This window comes from Alexandromys fortis, unplaced genomic scaffold, assembly GCF_014885135.2.
Source record: "Alexandromys fortis isolate MF-2015 unplaced genomic scaffold, M_Fortis_MF-2015_v1.1 scaffold_56, whole genome shotgun sequence".
Taxonomy (NCBI): Eukaryota; Metazoa; Chordata; class Mammalia; order Rodentia; family Cricetidae; genus Alexandromys; species Alexandromys fortis.
The window spans coordinates 6882527-6902096 of record NW_026067935.1 but is presented as its reverse complement, the minus strand read 5'-3'; the positions used below and the strand labels follow the sequence as shown (position 1 = coordinate 6902096).

The following is a 19570-nucleotide window of genomic DNA, read 5'->3' as shown; positions in this document are numbered from 1 at the left end:
CACATGCACATATGAGCATACATATAAGATAAAAGCAATAAAAACTTAATAATGAAAAAAAAAGAGGTTTGATGGGGCTGGAGAGATGACTCAGCAGTTAAGAGCGCTGACTGCTCTTCCAGAAATCCTGAGTTCAATTCCCAGCACCCACATGGCAGCTCACAACTGTCTGTAACTCTGGTTCCAGGGGATCTGACACCTTCACACCAATGCACATAAAATAAAGTTAAACAAATTATTTTCAAAAAGGAGGTTTGGCTACTGTAAGAACCATATCCTTATAAGAATTTCTATTTGTTATTATTATTATTGATGTAAAATTAATAATAACTATATAACTACCCATTTTAAAAGGTGAAAGTCAACGGTCTTTAATGCTTTCTCCTGTGCTCCGTACCCATTATCTCTGCCTAGCCTCAGAACCTTTGCGTCATCCCACAAGACATCCAGTAACCATGGAAAAGTCCCCACCCCCCCATCCCTGAGGCCCTTGGCTTCGGTCCCTTCATTCTGTCCCTAGATTTATCTCTTCTGAACATCTCATGAACGAACTCATGCAGAGGCCTTTTGCCTCTTCTTCCCTCCTGCTCGAGTTTCTGCGGTTCACGTGCGTTGCCATGTGTATCAGCGTTCCCTTCCGTTATATGGCTGACTCACGCTCCGATCTGTGAAGAGACCACATTTGTTTATTCATCTGTCCCACTGGGGCTATTTCCACATTTTGGTCATGGCTAAAAAGTCATACAGTGCTTCTGTGTGCATACCTGTACATACATTGCCTTGGGCTACCTGTTTTTTAACCCTTTGGGCGTTCACTTAGGAGAGGAACTTCTGAGTCATAGGAGAATGCCATGAATCACCCTCTGAGGAGATGCCAAATTCAAAGCTCCTGAAACTGGGTCTCATGTAGCCCAGGTTGACCTCTAACTCACTATGTAGCTGAGGAAGGTCTTGAACTTGTGATTGTTCGGCCTCCACCTTCCAAATGCTGGGATTACAGGCATGTGCCACCATGTTTTATATTGTGCTTATAATAGAACCCAGGATTTCATGTTTGCTAGGCAGCCACTCCATGAACTGAGGAACATCCTTTGCTCCCAAAAGCCCTTTAGAAAAATCAAGAAAGCTTTTCCACAGGAGGCCTACACACGCTGATTGTGCCGCCGCCATGTCTCTCGTGATCCCTCCTGAGAAGTTCCAGCACATTTTGCGAGGACTCAACACCAACATCGATGGGCGGCGGAAAATAGCCTTTGCCATCACTGCCATTAAGGGTGTGGGGTGGAGATACGCTCATGTGGTGTTGAGGAAAGCAGACATTGACCTCACCAAGAGGGCTGGAGAGCTCACGGAGGACGAGGTGGAGCGTGTGAGCGCCATCATGCAGAACCCCCGGCAGCACAAGATCCCAGACTGGTTCTTGAACAGACAGAAGGGTGTGAAGGACAGGAAGTACACCCAGGTTCTGGCCAACAGCCTGGACAACAAGCTGCGTGAGGACCTGGAGCAACTGAAGAAGATTCGAGCCCGAAGGGGGTGCACCACTTCTGGGGCTTTCGTGTCCAAGGCCAGCACACCAAGACCACTGACCGCCGGGGAAGCACTGTGTCCAAGAAGAAATGAGTCCCTGGGCCTTTGCTGTTAATAAATAGTTTATATGCCTGTGAAAAAAAGAAAAAAGAAAAATCAAGAAAATCTCTGTCAAGCAGCCCTGACTGTCTCACCTCCATGTCCACAGCATTGTCTAGGCAACTGGCCAAAGCTAATCACACACCACTCTATAGCTCGGTTGGGGTCCAATCACCTCCAGAGGCACAGTCTGCTTGGAGGAGGGTCATTTTTAGAAGGCAGGGACAGTGACAATGATGACTATGACAGACAGGTTCGGTGCCAGGAGCCCCTGCCACTATCCAACAGAGATCTGCATTCCAGTCCAGGTTATCAGCGTGGCAGCCTCTCTTTTGGGGATTGTGGAGCTCTCTGTGTTCGTTTGTGTGTTTATTCAATAAACATTTGTATGATCGGAGAAAGTGTGGGAACGAGAGTCACGGCAGACAGTGAGCCTGAGGAGCCAGGCTTCTTGCTTGCCTTAGAGCCTGGCTCCAGTCAGTGGCTGTGGTTCCCACCTCCCCTCTGGAATCTCAGACCGTGTTTACCTCCTCTTTGGCCCTGGTATGTGTGAGTGCAGGCCCACATCTCTCCAGCAACAGATAACTTTTACATTTTGGACAGGGTCTCTCTATGGAGCCCAGGCTGGCCTCAAACTCACAGAGATCTGCTTGCCCCTGCCTCCCAAATGCTGGGATTAAAGGCGTGCGCCACCATGCCAGTTAGCTGTACAAACTGTATCTGTACTATAGGTATTTGGGGCTTATGGGTCATATCATCTCTGTCTCGTTCTCAGCTCTGCCTTATTTGCCGAAGCTCTATCGAAGCCTGTAAGTGACCCAGTAGAGCGTAGCTACGGGCGGGGAGGAGAGCCAGCGCTGGATGCAAACTACAGGAAGGCACACCTTCTCAAGTCAAGCCAGGGCAGTGACAAGTCTAAAAAGTAGTAAGGCCCTTTTTGCATTTCACAGGGTGGCTGTTGCGCTAGTCTGACCCCCAGCCCCAGCCCTATGAGCAGCCATGGTCCAGTACAATGCATTTATGATAAAGCAAGCAGCAAGGCGGGCTGCATGCGAGTTGTGGTTTGTCATTTATCATCTCTCTTACTTCTCAGCTCACGCGCATCCCCCAGCTTCCCCCACAACCAGTGCGCGTTCTTTGTGCTGCTCCTCTGGGGCAACCTAAAGTCTTCCACGGATATTTTCCCCTTGTTCTAGAAAAACGGGAGAAAACAGTTTTTTTTTCTTTTTTCTGCTTTTTCTTTTTCGAGACAAGGTTTCTCTGTGTAGCTCTGGCTGTCTCAGAACTCACTCTGTAGGCCAGGCTGGCCTCGAACTCACAGAGATGCACCTACCTCTGCCTCCCAAGTGCTGGGATTAAAGGCGTGCGCCACCACTGCCTGGCCTGACTGCATTTTTTAAGCATCATATTTTTCATACTTCCCAATAATCTGTGGAAATACTGTAAGTCAGAGGCGGTCATTATCCTTCATTGTTAATTAAGTATTCCATAGGAAGGACGTAGCTCGTTCGGTCATTGCCCACTCTCTTTGGTTGGGCATTCACTCTATGCCTAGTTTTCTGACCCCGCCCACTACCAAAACCAAAACAACCACAAAAAAGGTCTCCCGTAAACATCTTTAAAAAAAAAAAAAAAAAACCTTGAATATTGCTCTTTTTATTTCTTTGGGACAACTTCCCAGGAATGGGATTAGCATGTCAAAGGGGACATGTAGTTTTAATTTCATGGACATTGCCGGATAGCTTTCCCTAAAGGCCAGAGAGTGCATGAGAATGCCCTTTTCTCCACATTTCTGTAGCAATTGACACCATTTCTCTTTCCCGTCTGCCTCAGGCCGATGTATGCAGTAAGGCCTTCTTGCTTCTTTCCGTTATTTGTTTGTTTGTTAAATTTATTTTCATTTGTGTCTGAGGTGGGGGTGCGGGTTGTCAGGTTCCATGGAGCTGGAGTTGCAGGTGGTTGCGAGGTGACCCACATGGGTGCTGGCAGCCAAACTCAGGTCCTCGACAAGAGACAAGAACGAGTGCTCTTATCCCTGGAGCCGGTTCTCCAGCCCCTCCTTTGTGTTTTCTGGCTACGCTGAATTTGAGTCCATTAGCCTGTGAATAGTCCATTTGTGTGTGGCTTGGCTTACTAGGGTCAGTTTGTAAGAGCTCTTTAAATAGTGCGCAATTTGGCTTCTGGCTTCCATCTGAGGAGTGACTGAGAGCGCTGCCAAGGGTCACATCTTGATTCTGCCCTGCCCGCCCCTGTGACCTCAGCAATTTATTTATTTAACCTTGTCGTGCCTCAGTTTCTTCATCTGTAGAATAACCATCACTGTTGTCACCATGGCTCCTGCTTCGAAGCGTTGCTGGAGGCAGAAGCAGAATGGGCGTGGCGTGAACAGACTGTGGCCTGGCACACGGTAACAATCAGCACACGGTGGGGGCTGTTATTTATATTGCAAATATTTTTCTTCAGCTCCACCATCTGAATTGGTTTTATTTATGGTGTCCTTTGTCACACAAAACAGCTGAATGTTTATGCAGTCAAATATATCCATCTTCTCCTTCGTGGCCTCCGAGTTCCCAGGCTCGAGGAACGTCTCTCCCATGTCCTTTGTGACTCTGGAAAAATCAGTATATGATTATATCCTACGCTGGCATGCGCCATTGTCTGGCCTTCTTGGTCTGCTTCCTGTAGGTTCACAGTTTTTTTTTTTTAAATATCTTTAATGGTTTATTTTAATTTTATTTTATGTGCATTGGTGTGAAGGTGTCAGATCCCCTGCAACTGGATCTTCAGACAGTTGTGAGCTGCCATGTGGGTGCTGGGAATTGAACCCGGGTCCCCTGGAAGAGCAGTCAGTACTCTTAACCACTGAGCCATCTCTCCAGCCCAGGTTCACAGGTTTTTGTATTTCACAGCGGTTCCCACACCAACTCTGCTGGCTTTCCATATGGGGTGAGTCTCTAGTTCTCTTTGGACACTGCTGTATTTGAATCTGAAATGTCCTCCACAGGATTCCATTTTGAATGTTTCCTCCTCAGCTGCAGAGCTGGGAAACCGAGGTGAACCCCAGCTTGTGGAACCCTGTCAGTCATGCTCCTGGTCCACTGTGACGCGAGCAGCTTCCATTGCCCACTCCCGCTGCACTGCGGTAACTGAGCTGCTCAGCAGCCAGATGGATCAAAGCCCTCCTGTAATTGTGAATCATCACCCTTCTGTTGCTGTGAGAAGACTCTGCCCCCAAAAGCAACTTAAGAAAGAAGGGATTTAGTTTTGCTCAGTTCCGGGGGAGGGGGGGGTGAGATACCATATTCTTTCTCCCACTTTCCCTGATGGGCCGTGAAAGACACCCACACCCCACTTACTCTCTGGGGCTTGGCTGAGAGAACGGTCCTGCAGGTTTCCTGAGTGTCCCTTTGAAATCCTTCTCTTTTACAAGAGTCTGCTAGGAACCTGTGAGGCTTTAAACCGTCCGGAGCACACCTGTCCTAAACCCTCTCTCTCCTTTTCTCAAGTACTTGTTTCAATTTACCAAAATGGGGTCTTCCCGCGTAGCCCAGACAGGCTAACTCCCTCAGTCCCCCAGGTGCTGGGATCAGAGGTACCCACACACCCAACCTCTGTGGGTTTCCTTTTTAGGTTCCTGGTGGCTTGATCAGTCTTTTCTCAAGGATTTTCAACAGATGATGCCCTGGGGGTTGCTGTCAGATTCTTGGATATCCTTTCCTATCTTCTTCTTTCCCCCTTGGGTTTTTTTTTTTTTTTGCTTTTTTTGTTTTGTTTGTTTGTTTGTTTGTTTGTTTGTTTTTCAAGACAGGGTTCTGACTGTCCTGGAACTCACTCTGTAGAACAGGCTGGCCTCAAACTCAGATATGCCTGCCTGTGCAACCTGAGTGCTGGGATTAAATATGTGTATTGTCACCACCTGTCTATCTTTTCTTTTTTTTTAATTTAAAAAACACTTATTTGGGCAGGCAATGGTGGCCTTTAATCCTAGCATTTGGGAGTCCGATGCAGGCGGATCTCTGAGTTTGAGGCCAGTCTGGTCTACAGGGTGAGTTCCAGGATAGCCAGGGGTAGACAGAGAAAACCTGTCTTGAGAAACAAAAACAGTCAGGCAGTGGTGGCGCATGCCTTTAATCCCTCAGGAGGCACTCAGGAGGCAGAGGCAGGTGAATCTCTTTGAGTTCCAGGCCAGCCTGGTCTACAAGAGCTAGTTCCAGGACAGGCTCCAAAGCTACAGAGAAACCCTCAAAAAACCAACAAAATAACAATTTTTTTTTTAGTGTATTTGTGTATGGAGCTCAGAGGACAAGTTGCCTGAGGTCCTTTCTTTCTACCATGTGAGTCTAGGGATCCAACTGAGGTCATCAGGCATGGCAGCAAGTACCGTTGTCCACTGAGCCATTCTTGCTGGTCGTGTGTGTGTGTGTTTTAATAGGTTTTTGTGATTGATTTCCATCATCAAACAAGGTAATGGGGAGATAGAGGAAGCAGTTGGGGCATGTTTGCCTATGAGAAGCCAATGTGTTCCTGTGGGATTCTGCTTTTTCTAATATTGAATTTCTCTGTAGCCCAGTGCCGTGGCCCTTTGTCAAATTCTACTCAGGGTTATAGCTGATAAATTGGTTCTAAGCAAACACACATGGTGCTCCGCCCTGGAACCACTGGCCAGTCCCCACCGAAGGCTGATGACCAGGTTTCACCTCAGGAAGCTGATGATCAGGTTTCCTCTTAGTCAGCCAGGGCTTCTGCGGCAGATCAACCCAACCTCAGTAGCTTCGATGACAGACATCACACCTCAGAGCGATGTCTTGAATCTTGCCTGTATTTCCCTGGCACTCTTACGGGAGGCTGTGACTCCTTTAGGAGGTAGGCCCCATTGGCGGAAGTCAGTCAGTCACTCAGGGGAATGTTATGTCTGCCCTTTTCCTGCCTGGCTCTCTGCTTCCTACACCATGGCATAAACACCCGCCACTGCCACCCCCACCACCATCTCAGTAAACAAACATGCTCGGCCATGATAACTCAAACTCTTTCAAGTCATGAGCCAAGGCAAATCTCTCCTCTCCAGGGTTGTTTCTGTCAATATTGGTTACAGAGACATGAAAGAAAGGCAGGACCCAACATGGTGGTCCATGCTTATTTTTTTGTTTTGTTCTGTTTTTATTGAGCTATACACTTTTTTCTCTGCTCCTCTCCCTTCCTGCCTTCTCCCCTTCTTCCCTCTCCCATGACCCCCACACTCCCAATTTACTCAGGAGATCTTGTCTTTTTCTCCTTCCTATGTAGATTCATGCATGTCTCTCTTAGAGACTTCTTTGTTGTCTAGGTCCTCTGGGGTTGTGGACTGTAGGCTGATTTTCTTTGCTTTATGTCGAGAGACTACTTATGAGTGAGTACATATGATAGTTATCTTTCTGGGCCAACACTTATAATCCATAATCCCAGAATGTATTCTAGTTGCAGAGGCAGGAGAATGACTGAAAGTCTGAGACCAGTCTCCATAAGAAAACTGTTCCACATAGGCAGACAGACAGATGGACAGACGGATGGACGGACAGATGGGTGGGTTGATGGATAGGTGGGTTGATGGATGGATAGGTACATAGGTAGATGAATGGATAGATGGGTGGATGGATGGATAGGTAGGTAGGTAGATAGCTTAGATACATACATATGCACCTACATACAAAGAGGAGCTGAATTTATGGATGGTTGTTAATCACTATGTGGGTGCTGGGTGAACCCAGGTCCTCTGCAGAAGCAACAAGCGCTCATAAGTGCTGGTTCACCTCTCCGTCTCTATCTACCCACCATGTGGATGCAGGATTGTGTCTTTTTTGTTCGTTTGTCTTATACTTTTTTAAAAGCAGAGTTTCACAAAGCCCAGGCTATCCTCAAACTGACTATATAGCTGAGGATGGCCCTGTCCTCCTTTGTTCACTTCTGGAATTCTCAGATTATAAGAATGTGTGCCGTCATCCTGTTAGCTCAGGAACCAAACCCAGAGGCAAGCCCTTGGCCAGCTGAGCCACAACCTTAGCCTTGTTTTCTGGTTTTGTAAGACCTATTTACTTTTGATTTGCTTTTGTTTTGTTTGAGACAGGGTTTCTCTATGTAGCCCTGGCTGTCCTGGAACTTCGTATGTCACTCTGGCTAGCCCTAAACTCCCAGAGATCCTCTCACTTCTGTCTCTTGAGAGCTAGGATTAAAGGCATGAGGCACCACACTCAGCCCCGAGGTTTATCTTTAGCTATATTTAGATGTGTGTGTGTGTGTTTGTGTGCATGGGCGCAAGTGCCTGCAGAGGTCAGAGGCTTTGGATCTCCCGGACCCAGAATTGGGTTGTGAGCTGCTGGATGAGGCTGCTGGTCCCAAACTGAGGTCCCCTGAAAGAGGAGTAAGTTAGCCAATGAGCCATCTCTCCGGCCACTGTTTGTTTTGAGACAACTCCAGTCCTCTGCAAGGGCAGCATCCACCATAACCTCTAAGCCATCTCTCCAGCCCAGAGGAGAAACGATTATTTTTTTTCAAGACAGGGTTTTTCTGTGTAACAGCCCTAGTTATCCTGGAACTAGCTCTTGTAGACCAGGCTGGCCTCGAACTCACAGAGATCCTCCTGCCTCTGCCTCCCCAGTTCTGGGATTAAAGGTTTGAGTCACCACCACCCAGTGAAACTAACATTTTTAAATAGTTTTTCTAGACAGGGTTTCTCTGTGCAACAGTTCTGACTGTCCTGGAACTTGTTCTGTAGACCTGGCTGGCATCAAACTCAGAGATCCACCTGCCTCTGCCTCCTGAGTGCTGGCATTGTGCCACCCCTGCCAGGAGAGAAACAGTTTAAGATAAGAAAAAGAAATAAATGCACTAAGAAAGACGAGCAAGGTCATCCAAGAGCCAGCCTTGGAGAAGGGAGCCAGCCGTTCTAGAACATCCTCTGAGTTCCAGGCACTATGCCAGGCATCCTGGGAGGGGCCTGAGGCCCTAATGGTTGGAGACTTGGAAGTGGGATGCCTCTCCCCCGCTGTGGGTTAAGGCTTTCAGCCTACACTTTCCAGTTCCCCTTGTCGGTGCCTCTCTCATCTCCTCTGTTGAAATAGGAGCGGCAGGGCTGCGTCCCCGGCACCCGGCCGCCCACATGGCTAGCTTATGCCCGAAATAATTACACGGAACCTGTATTCTATTAAACACTGCCTGGCCCGGCTAGTTCCAGTTTCTTATTGGTTAGCTCTTACATATTGTTCTAACCCATTTCTAATATTCTGTGTAGCCCACGAGCTGGCTTACCAGGGAGGATCTTAACCTGCGTCTGTCTGGAGCGGGAGAGTCATGGCGACTCCTTCACTAAGCTTCTTTCTCCCAGCATTCTGCTCTGTGTACTCCACCCACCTAAGGGTTGGCCTATCAGGGGGCTTAGGCAGTTTCTTTATTAATAAGAAATCACTCCCACATCACTCCTCTCTGCTCAGAACCTTGAAAACAAAGCCGTGGCGTGAGATGTTTGTGTTTGTTCTCCTGGTTTATCATTGGCCAGATTTGGACAAATTACTCAAACTCTCTGGTCCTCAGCTGACTTCTCTGTGAAGCAGGAAACCTCACCTTTCCTATAATGCCATGATTATAGGAAATCTCTAAGCTAGGATCAAATGGAAGTGTTTCTCTGAGCGGAGCACAGACAGGGTCTACTGTGGTGCCCAAGTTTCTGGTCCCCAAATGAATTCATGGAGCCGGATTTCCTAGGCAAATTACAAGGGGGTTTTTAATCCAAACTCAAGTTTGGGCCACTCCTCCTCTGCCATGCCAAGGTGCAGTGCAGCAGGTAAGGGAAGTGTAGCTCCAAACCCAGGGAAGGGGAGAACTTTTTAAAGGGGAAATGCGGCAATCAGGGAGTTCATGTCCTGTTGTCTTGGGATTTGGTGAGGAGTACATAAGATAAGGTAGTTTCTGAACCCACCGGTCAGTTTTTGGGCGCGAAAGCCTAAGAAAGAGTCATTAATAACGGACAAGGTGTCTTCAAGGATAGGATGCCTCCTGGAACATCTGGACCTTGTTAAATTTTATGGCCCTGCTCCCTATCTTCTTACTTGGCTATTTTTAGGGTATCTGTTCAAATTTTTGCTATGACAGCACATTTCTGGAGTTGAGATCGCCCAGCCCCCAGCTCATTATACGGCTTAAGATTAAGCCCCTTCTTTAAAATGGAGTTTGCAAAGTCAGGTCCTCAAACTACCAGACACCAGAAAGCAGATCTCCGCTGTGATGACCCAGGGTGATCAACTGACTCCTCTCCAAGAGAGCCCAGCCCCTGGGGGCTGGAGAGATGGCTCAGTGGTTAAGAGCATCGCCTGCTCTTCCAAAGGTCCTGAGTTCAATTCCCAGCAACCACATGGTGGCTCACAACCATCTGTAAAGAGGTCTGGCGCCCTCTTGTGGCCTTCAGGCATACAGACAGAATATTGTATACCTAATAAATAAATATTTAAAAAAAAAAAAAAAAGAGAGCCCAGCCCATCTTTCCTGTCACTCCATCCAAACCATTTTCCCACCACCCAGATGTCACGTGTCCTGCAAACGTAGAGAAGGAACCAGCTGCTTTTCAGCCTCATGACAACAGAGGCTTTCTCTTCTTGGCCGACTTCCCTTGAGCATGCCAGGTGCAGCTTCCAGTCAAACCCACAGTCAAACCCACGTCTGGGTGTGGTCAGGGCTCCATGTCTCTAAGTATTTGTTGAGAACCCAGACGGACCTTCCTTGCCTCACACAGGGCCGTGGGATTGTGGGCCTTAGGTCAGGCCCTGATGTTTGCAATGCCTTGCGCCAGCCCCTTTTCCCTGAAGAGACAGAGTGCAGCCAAATGTTACAGTTGGGCCCAAAGAGAGTCTCACGCTGGTTATGAAATAGTCGTGTTCCTTTGGTTATCGAAGAGAAGGACGGGGCAGAACTGTCTGTCTGTCTGTCCTTGTATATATGGGAGTGGTTGCATGCCTGGATGCAGATGTATGTGTGTGCATGCACATGTGGAAGCCGGAGCTGAAGCTGCCGTGTCTCTCCTCAGGAGCATCCATCTTGTTTTGTTATTTTTAATTTTTCTCACATTTATCTACATATTTGTATGTGTATGTGCGAGTGCATTTGCACACAAGTGGGCATGAGCGCCCTGAGCACCTGCGCAGGTCAGAGGATACCTGGTAGCCATTGATTCTCTCCTTCCACTATGTAGGTCAAGAGGCTGAAATCAAGTCTTCCGGGATAGTGGTACGTGCCTTTCCCTGCTGAGCCATCTCCCCAGTCCCTGTCTTCTTTCCTGAGACAGGGCCTCTCGTTTGGCCTGGAGCTGGACAAGGAAGCAAGTCTAACTGGCCAGCAAGCCCCACAGATCTGCCCATCGTCACTTCCCCAGCACTGTGATCATATGTGGGTGCCATCATGCCCTGCTTTTTTAAAAAATTTATTTATTATGTATATAGTGTTCTGGGCACCAGATCTCATTATAGATGGGTGTGTGTTATCATGTGGTTGCTGGGAATTAACTCAGGACCTCTGGAACAGCAGTCAGTTCTCTTAACCTCTGAGCCATCTCTCCAGCCCCATGCCCAGCTTTTTAGGTTAACCAAACTTGGGTCCTCATGCTTGCTTGCCTGGCAAGCATTTTACCAACCATCCCTTCTTTATCCCAAGTTCATTAAGCAATATGTAACAACAAAGCCCTTCATTCTCCAGGAAGGTTTTCCCTGGGCTCTTGACCCCATGCCTAGACACTCACGGGTGAATGGGTCTGGGCTGGCACAGTGCTCCTTCCCGGAGGTTGGGGGATGTGATTGGTAGAAGCAGTCTGTAGCATAGCTGACGCGGCAGGATTTTTGCAGAGGATTGTGATGGGCTTGGCTGAAAGCCCAGCCACGCGGGCGAAGTGGAGCATTCCCTTTATTAACCTGACCCGAGGAACACCGGCAGAGAGCATGTCTGTGTCCAAACTAGTCGTAAAATGCCATTCGCGCTGTGGCTGAACTCAAGATGGCCTGGAGATGTTCCACTCTCCTAAGAATGCTGGGCCAGTGGGTCAAAGCTGATGGTGTCCTTTAGTATCTGGGGTCCTAGTATTCTGACACCACTCAGCCTCTATACTAGGGATCCTCAGGGACCAGCTACCATTGCCAGTACTCCTTGCAGATTATAGGACCTTTTCCGGCATGACCAACACCTATCATGATCCTCAGGACCCCAACTTGGAATAGCCAAAGCTGTGATTACCTCTGTTGGCAGGGTGGGGGTGTCTCCCCTATAGTACCTGACGAAAATGTAAAACTCAGAACCAGGAATGTAGTTCAGTGTACTTGCCTTTTACTCCTGAACCACTAGGCTGGATCCCCTGAACAATAATAAATAAGCATACAAGCAAAAATGCACATGTGCAGCCGGGCGGTGGTGGCGCACGCCTTTAATCCCAGCACTCTGGAGGCAGAGGCAGGCGGATCTCTGTGAGTTCGAGACCAGCCTGGTCTACAAGAGCTAGTTCTAGGACAGGCTCCAACACACACACATACCTGTGCACGGGCAGTGCTGTTGTCTTTGTAAATTTTTTCTTTTAGCTTTTAAAGCAATTATTGTTTTGTATGCTGTGAGTGTGCATGTGGGTGTGTGAGTGTGATGGAACACTTTTGTGCACAGGGAGACAGTTCTCTCCTTCCGCAGAGTTAAAGACGTCTCTCTCTTGTTTCTAACATGCTTCTTGCTCCAGGCTACCTGGCCCATGAGCTCCCCTGCCTCCCATTTCTTTGCAGGAGTGTTGTTACTGCAGATGCACGCCGCCATAGCCAGCTCTTTCTTGGGGTTCTGGGGGAGCACTGGCCACCAGGCCGGCACAGCAAGTCTTTTTACACGCTGAACCATCTCACTGGCCCCTTCACACAGTTTTCTAGACAGTGATTTGGAATCAATGGTTTCTCCTATGAGAAAGTCTGATGACTGTGATGGCTAAGAGTTAGGTGAAGCATCCTGTCCTGGCCCAGAGCTGCCCAAGCCTAGATCATATTTCTCTATTTTTATTTTACGGGCATCGGTGTTTTACCATGGGTGCCAGGTCCCCTGGAACTGGAACAGACAGGTGTGAGCTGCCACGTGGGTGCTGGGAATTGAACCCGAGACCTTTGGAAGAGCAGTCAGTGCTCTCAACCTCTGAGCCATCTATCTGTCCAGGCCCTAGTTTATGTTTCTTTAAATAGAGACTCGCCGTGTGGCCCTAAGCACACTGCAGTCCAAGCAGATGTGGCACTCACGGCCCTTCCAAGTGCCGGAGCTGCAGACGGCTGCTCCCCATCCTGCCTGGTTTATTTCTGTTTCCTCTCAAGTGTCCTTCCTCCCTGCTCTTAATCTCTTGGGCAACCTAATCGCAAATTGCATTAATTTCCTGACACCGTATAAAGAAATGTCTGCTTACCTTAGATAAGACACTTCGGGCCTACGACCAAACACTTCTGATTCTGCTCAGGTCCAGCTCGGTGAAGCGGTGAGATCATTGAGATCACGAAAGCAGCTGCCTTCCTGTAAAGCCCACCTCAGCACGGGTGACAATTCACAAAAATTCTCTGGAGCGCCAAGCACACTTTGCAGGCAGTTCCACTGAAGAGTCTCTCCTCCCCAGCAAGTATTTACTGTCTATATACAGACCCCCCAGTGAGCACCCCCATTCCCTCTCAAGGTAACCCTTCAAACTGGATGACACAGCTGCACAGCAGGAATATACCGCAGTTATTGGTAGCATATGATTAAATTATTATAACAAACATTCCTTTCCTATTACTGTAAGAAGAAATAAATGTAATTGCTTCTTAGGAAGTCTGGCTGTCTAACACGAACAGCTCCAGACTCAGTCACCAAAGAATTGTACAAAAAAAAAAGAGTCTAAACTGGATAGTGATGGTGCACACCTTTAATCCCAGCACTCAGGAGGCAGAAGCAGGTGGATCTCTGTGAGTGGTCTTTAGAGAGAGTTCCAGGACATCCAGGGTTACACAGAGAAACCCTGTCTCAAAAACAAAACAAACAAACAAAAAACAGAAACACCACCACCAACAACAACAAAAAATTTATTCTCTGTTCCAGGGCAGCAGGGATAGCTCAGGCAGGGGTAAGGACACTTACTTCCCAGTCCAATGACCTGTGTTTGATCCCTGGGTCCCACATGGTGGAAGGAGAGAACCAACTCTTTCGAGTCATCTTCTGACCTATACGTGTGCATCAGGGCACACACACACATACACACACACACATACACACACTAAAATATATAAGCATAAACTTGTGAACTGTCTGCTCCAATTTGTAGGGGTTTTTATGGTTGTGTGTGTTTGCACGGATGTGTGCACACGTGCGGGTGCATGCTAGGCCAGGGGTGGATGGAAGGTGCGCTTCCTCAACAGCCTTCTTATTTTTGATACAAAATCTGTCACTGAACTTGGAGCTCTCGGTCCTGCTTGGCCAGTGAGCTCCAGTGAGCCCATGTTTCTGCCATCTCTGCCTAGGATTGCAAATGTGTGCTGCTGCACCTAGCTTTTGGTTCGTTTGTTTTTAGTTTTATTTGGTTTGGTTTGATTTGAGTTTTTTGTTTTGCTTTGTTTTGTTTTTTGAGGTAGGGTCTCACTGCGTGCAGTGTTGGAACTCACCTGGAACTCACCACGTAGACCAGGCTGGCCTCAGAGTCCTAGAGATTCACCTGCCTCTGTCTCCCGATTGCTGACGGCATAGATGGTGCACCGTCACACCTAGCTCTCAGGCATCTTACCAACTGAGCCATTCTCTGGGCCACCTTGTTTGGTTTGTTTTTGTTTGTTTTGAGACAAGGTCTTCCTGTATTGATCAAATTGGTCCCGATTCACAGGCTCAAGTCATCCTGCTAGCTCCTCCTCCCAAGCACACCTCAGGCCTACTTTACAGGTAAAGCCTGTTCCAATGTGAAGACATCACCAACTGAACCAAAAGCTGGGCCTGCCGGAGACGACCCAGATCCCTTGCTGCTGATAACTGGTACAGTCTGAGACTTCGCCAAACCCTTTCGCTGTCTGAGGCACCCGAAAGAACTGTTTCATTCGCTAAATCACAGACCACAGAAGCACAGTCAAGGGCAGGGGATGAGGCCAGAGGCCTCCGGACAGGTCCTGTGTGTGGACAGCTGAGGCTTGTCAACAGTGAAGTCAGCACGGCCCCAGACCACATCCAGGAAGTGTTTTTAATATTAAACTGAGCCACAGTTGAGGGCCGGGGTGTGTTGCCATTAAAATACTGGACTTTGTCCAGAGTCCCACACACTGCAGAAGGTTCCAGAGCAGGGTCGGGGGTAACTCGTCTAATTAATCTGGAAGGGAGGAGAGTTCCTGACATCAGAATGGGCATGGTCTTGAACCTCTGGTTTCTGGTTCTAGATTTAGGGGGTGATCTGTCCATATTTGGAAAAGGTTACTGGGGACAGCTAAAAGGAAGTCCCTCTTTACAAAGTTCAGAGTATTTAGAATGTGTAGTCCCTAGAACCACCACACCCCCAAAGTCAAGAAAGCAGCTGTAAGATAGATTTAGAGGGCATAAAGAAAATACATACACAAGTTATTGTTTCCGGGGTAACCAGAGACCAATGGGGTGGTTCAGAGGAGCACTTGACTGTAAACTGAGCTGGGCTTGATCCCCCGAACCTGAACTAAGATAGAAGGGGAGAGCTGGCTCCACAAAGTTGTCCTCTGACCTCTGTGTGTGAACATTGGCACAATACACACATCATATACACAACAGCAGTAATACATAAAAACCTAAAGTTCAAAGAAATTATTATAACTGCCTTTCCAGTTGGCATCTGCTTGTACATACATTCACACACCGGGTTCCAGGACCCCCAGGGTGCCAAAACGCAAGGATTCTCAAATCCTTTGCATAAAGTAGCACAATGTTTGCATCCATGGCCTCAGTGGGTAAAGTGCTTCTCTAGCATATATGAAGCCCTGGATTTGGTCCCCAGCACCACACGGTAGAACATAACACACGTGGAATCACAGCGAGCAGGGATTAGAGTGCTGTTTCTACAAGCCAAAGAGCAGAAGAATTGCTGACCACCTCAGAGTGAGGCAGGGAGCTGACTCTCCTGCAGAGCTGATGCAAGGAGCCAAACCCAGCCAACACCTTGATTTTGGATTTCTGTCCTCCCAAAAAGGACAGAATAAATTTGTATTGTTTTAAGCCACTCAGTTTGTGGTTCTGACTTAAACCCATCAGATTCACGGTCTCCTCAGGACCTTGGCACGCACTTACTCACCCCACTGCCTAAGCCCATATTTTTTCGTAGTTTGCTCTGTCTTGTTAACCTGGCTCAGCTCAATGTCACTTCCTCCAGGAGGCTTTCCCAGCCACCCCACCCCAGTCATTTCCACCGTCCCCACTGCCAGGCTTGGCTGTTAGCACCAATAGCTTTGCCTTTTCTTCCTTCCTCCCTGCCTTGACTCTGAGTCCAATGAGAAGAGGACCACCTATCGACCTTGCTCCTGGCTGTATTGCCACCACCTAGAGAGTCTGGTGCACAGTTTAGTACAGGAAAACCAGAGGAAAGAATGTCAGCTGTTGACTTCAGCCGCTGAAGGACTGGGCGGTTCACCACGGGCTTCCCTGTGAGTCACGCATCTGAACGGGGGAAATCCCTGCTCAGCTCTGCGCTCCTGTCTGCCATCTTTCCGAAGAAGGCAACCCCTGCTTTTAAATTCCTACCCATGGGAGCTGAAGGGAATAGAGACAATAAACTTCAAGCAAGCCCGTGAACTCAAGACTGTCCTTCTGTCCCCTGTTTCTTGCCTTCCGCCCTGGGAAATCTGAATATTTAAATTTTTATCTGCATCTAGCTCAGGAGGAAAAAGTTAAGCCTCATCTTGCCAAAGGATCAAGGAGGGACAGAAAATGGAAATGAAAGTCCCACAGCAGGCTCAAACCAGTACATCTCCTTTCCGTCTTCGAACTGGGAACCGAAACCATTCCATAGGAAGCTCTCCCTTCCTCTTCCTGGGGGCGGAAAAAAATCCCACTGTGGTCTAATTCTTTTTTTTTTTTTTTTAATGTACAGCTATTAATAGCAACATTCACCAAACTGTAAAGGGGGAAACTCCAATGCAAACTTTACTATACAGCCTTCCCAAATGCAACAGCCTTATGTCCTTCCCACCCATCCCTTAGCTATCTCATGACAGAGCTCCACGCCTGTCTGTGCTTCGCAACACGCTGGACTTTTCTGCTAGGATACAGGTCATAACTCATACGGGTCTTAAGTAAGGAGCCCATCTCTGTGAACTCTAACCCAGACAGATGGCACAGCAGACTGTGTCTCCTGTTGAAATTTATTGAAATGGCAGATGGAAGTACAGAAACACAAGCATATGACCCAGGAGGATTCCACCCACCCCGTTTAATCATGGACACACATAAACCCCTTTTACAAAGAAAGGTGGACAGAAGAGGGAGGCAGCTGTCTTCCCTGAAGCCTTTTAACTCCTCCGTTGAATTTCTTGCTGATGGTTTAATTCCCTCCAACAGATAGTTCAGTCTCTCCTGGAGTTAGCCCCTTCTTACCACCATCGGAGACTCCCAGAACAATCAAAGCTTTGGAATCTCCTCCCGCTTCTCCATTTCTGCTCAAGTTTGGCTGAAAAGCGAAGTGGTTCCCCAGAACCCAAGTGACCTGCTGGCTTGTTCAATGACATCTGGGCAGAGATCCTCTCCAGCTCCTTGGCTCTCTTTGTCCCCCACTGGGTCCCACAGACAGTCTAGGTAGGACCCTAGGGACTGACGGACCATCCGAGGCTTTGAGATGGCTGAGGAAAGAAGCCAAGAAGCCGTAGGCACGAATGGGTGTGTCTGGAGCTCAAACTCTGCAGGATCCTGTCCTCTTCTCCCCCGCAGGCTTGGGAGACTAGGAAGTTTCTACCTTCTTGATCTTCTGAGACTTCTGTGGCAGCACCTTGCAACCAAGCCACTGACTCCACCATGGTGTTTCTCTAAATCAGATTCTCTGAATCTAGAAGTTCCGAGAAACTGTGTGAGCCAAGTCCCATGATGTTACTCTGTGCAACGGCCAGATTGTTTCTCCAGAGAGCTCAGGCTGAGTGGCAATCTTCCTTCTTGGCATAGAGGCTTAACGAGATGTTGTGGCCAGATAAGAGGGTTTGCCTGGCTCACTGGGGTCAGCCATTAATGCCTCTGGAATACCTCTGACTGTGCTCGGGTCCCCCGTGAGCTCCACGCTCGTGCTCCGGTTATTATCTGTTTCGCTCAACGAGTTCCGCCGAAGGCAGCGGTTGATACACGTAGAGAAGAAGTTGGGGAAGGATGGGCTGGAGAAATAGTAGACCACTGGGTCCAGCATGCTGTTCATGTAAGTAAAGCTGAGGGTGGTGAAGAAGGCCAGGTCCGCAGAGGAGTAGATCTCACAGTTCCACACGTTGTTTCTGTAGAGGAGCCAGAAGATGCGGATCCGCACAGCCACGCTTGGCAGGAAGCAGATCACGAACACGATAGTCACCACCATGATGAAGTTGATGGCCCTCTTGATCTTGGCATGTCTGTCCATTTGTCTCTGCCTTAGGCTCCAGATGATCCTGGCTGAGCAGAACAGGATGATGCTCAGCGGCAAGAAGAATTCCAGGAGGAACATTGCGTCATGCCACCTGAAGGTGTAACAGATGCTGAAGCTGCTGCACAGTTTCGCGTCGCCATTGCGGGTCATCATGTTCGTGTAGAGGAGATGGACTGTCAGACCGATGGTGACACCCCACAAGAAGCAAGAGATGATGGTTGCCGTCCGGTTGGACATCTTGTTCAGGAAATGGTGGGGGTGAACCACCCGAAAGTACCGGTCCACAGCCACCACCGTGAGGAAGATGATGCTGCCTTGCCGGTTCATGGCCAGCATGAAGAGCATCAGACGGCAGGGGATCTCTCCAAACCTCCAGTCCCACTTTTTGACATAGTTGTCCATCAGGAAGGGCAAGCAGATGATCAGGAGAAAGTCTGCCACGGCCAAGTTGAACAGGAAAATCCGGCTGGATTTCCAGGACTTGAGATGGAAACAGAAAATCCACAGGGCAAGGCCATTGCCCAGGAGCCCGAACACAAACTCCAGCCCCAACACCGGCGGCAAGACTTTGGCAATGTTTTCATCTCGGAACACACAGCAGTTCTTGCCATTTATCACCAGAAAATGGTTCTGTTTGATCATGAGTAGATCTGGTCAGTCCGCCCCAGAGCGCCTCACCTAGCAAAGGCTCAAGGCAAGTGTGTGTCTGTGGTGAACGTGTGGTCCAGCCCCCAGCTTTATGTCATGGCAGGGTGTTGAAAGAGATGACTGAATGGTTACCAGGAAACTACGAAATCGTTTAAAAAAAAAAAAAAGCTAGCAAGGCTCTTATGCAACTTGCTGTTTGCATAAACAAGTAATGAAAAAAAAATCCCTTAGGCAGGCGGCGGGAAGCACAACTTTTTCTTTTTCTTTTTCTTTCTTTCTTTTTTTTTTAGCACAACGTTTTCTAAGTGTAAAGGATAAGTTTAGGCAAGCAGACTGCGAATGAGTGAAATCTGGGGGCATTCCTTCTGAAGGCTGCATGCATGCACACTGGGGCGTTAATTGGCAGGAGAATTCATTCACTGCTGTTTGCTTGGCTCGCATAATTAACAAATTAACAATGGCATTGTGTTAAATGAACAGCAAGGCTTTCAGAAACAATAAGAATTCATGTGAAATTTTACCGTGCACTGGTAATGTGTATACAGTTTCTTCTCTCTCTCTCTCTCTCTCTCTCTCTCTCTCTCTCTCTCTCTCTCTCTCTGTGTGTGTGTGTGTTTCTTCCTCTCTGTCTCTCTCCCTTTTCTTCTTTCTAGGATTGACTTTTATTTTTAATTATACATACATATATATATATATATATAT

The 19570-nt window shown here is 48.1% G+C and overlaps 1 protein-coding gene and 1 pseudogene across 1 annotated transcript; one reads left to right on the top strand and one right to left on the bottom strand.

Moving 5' to 3' along the window:
• Positions 1–556: 556 nt before the first annotated feature.
• Positions 557–1623, top strand: LOC126504296 (40S ribosomal protein S18-like; annotated as a pseudogene).
• A 15350-nt stretch (positions 1624–16973) lies between these two features.
• Positions 16974–18929, bottom strand: Hcar2 (hydroxycarboxylic acid receptor 2). The gene has a single exon (XM_050146544.1). It carries the CDS (start codon positions 18860–18862, stop codon positions 17780–17782), a length of 1083 nt encoding a protein of 360 aa, XP_050002501.1. The 5' UTR covers positions 18863–18929; the 3' UTR covers positions 16974–17779.
• Between the last annotated feature and the right edge of the window lie 641 nt (positions 18930–19570).

Coding starts and splice junctions, on each gene's coding strand:
- Hcar2 (XM_050146544.1), bottom strand. CDS start 18,862: ATGATCAAACAGAACCATTTTCTGGTGATAAATGGCAAGAACTGCTGT.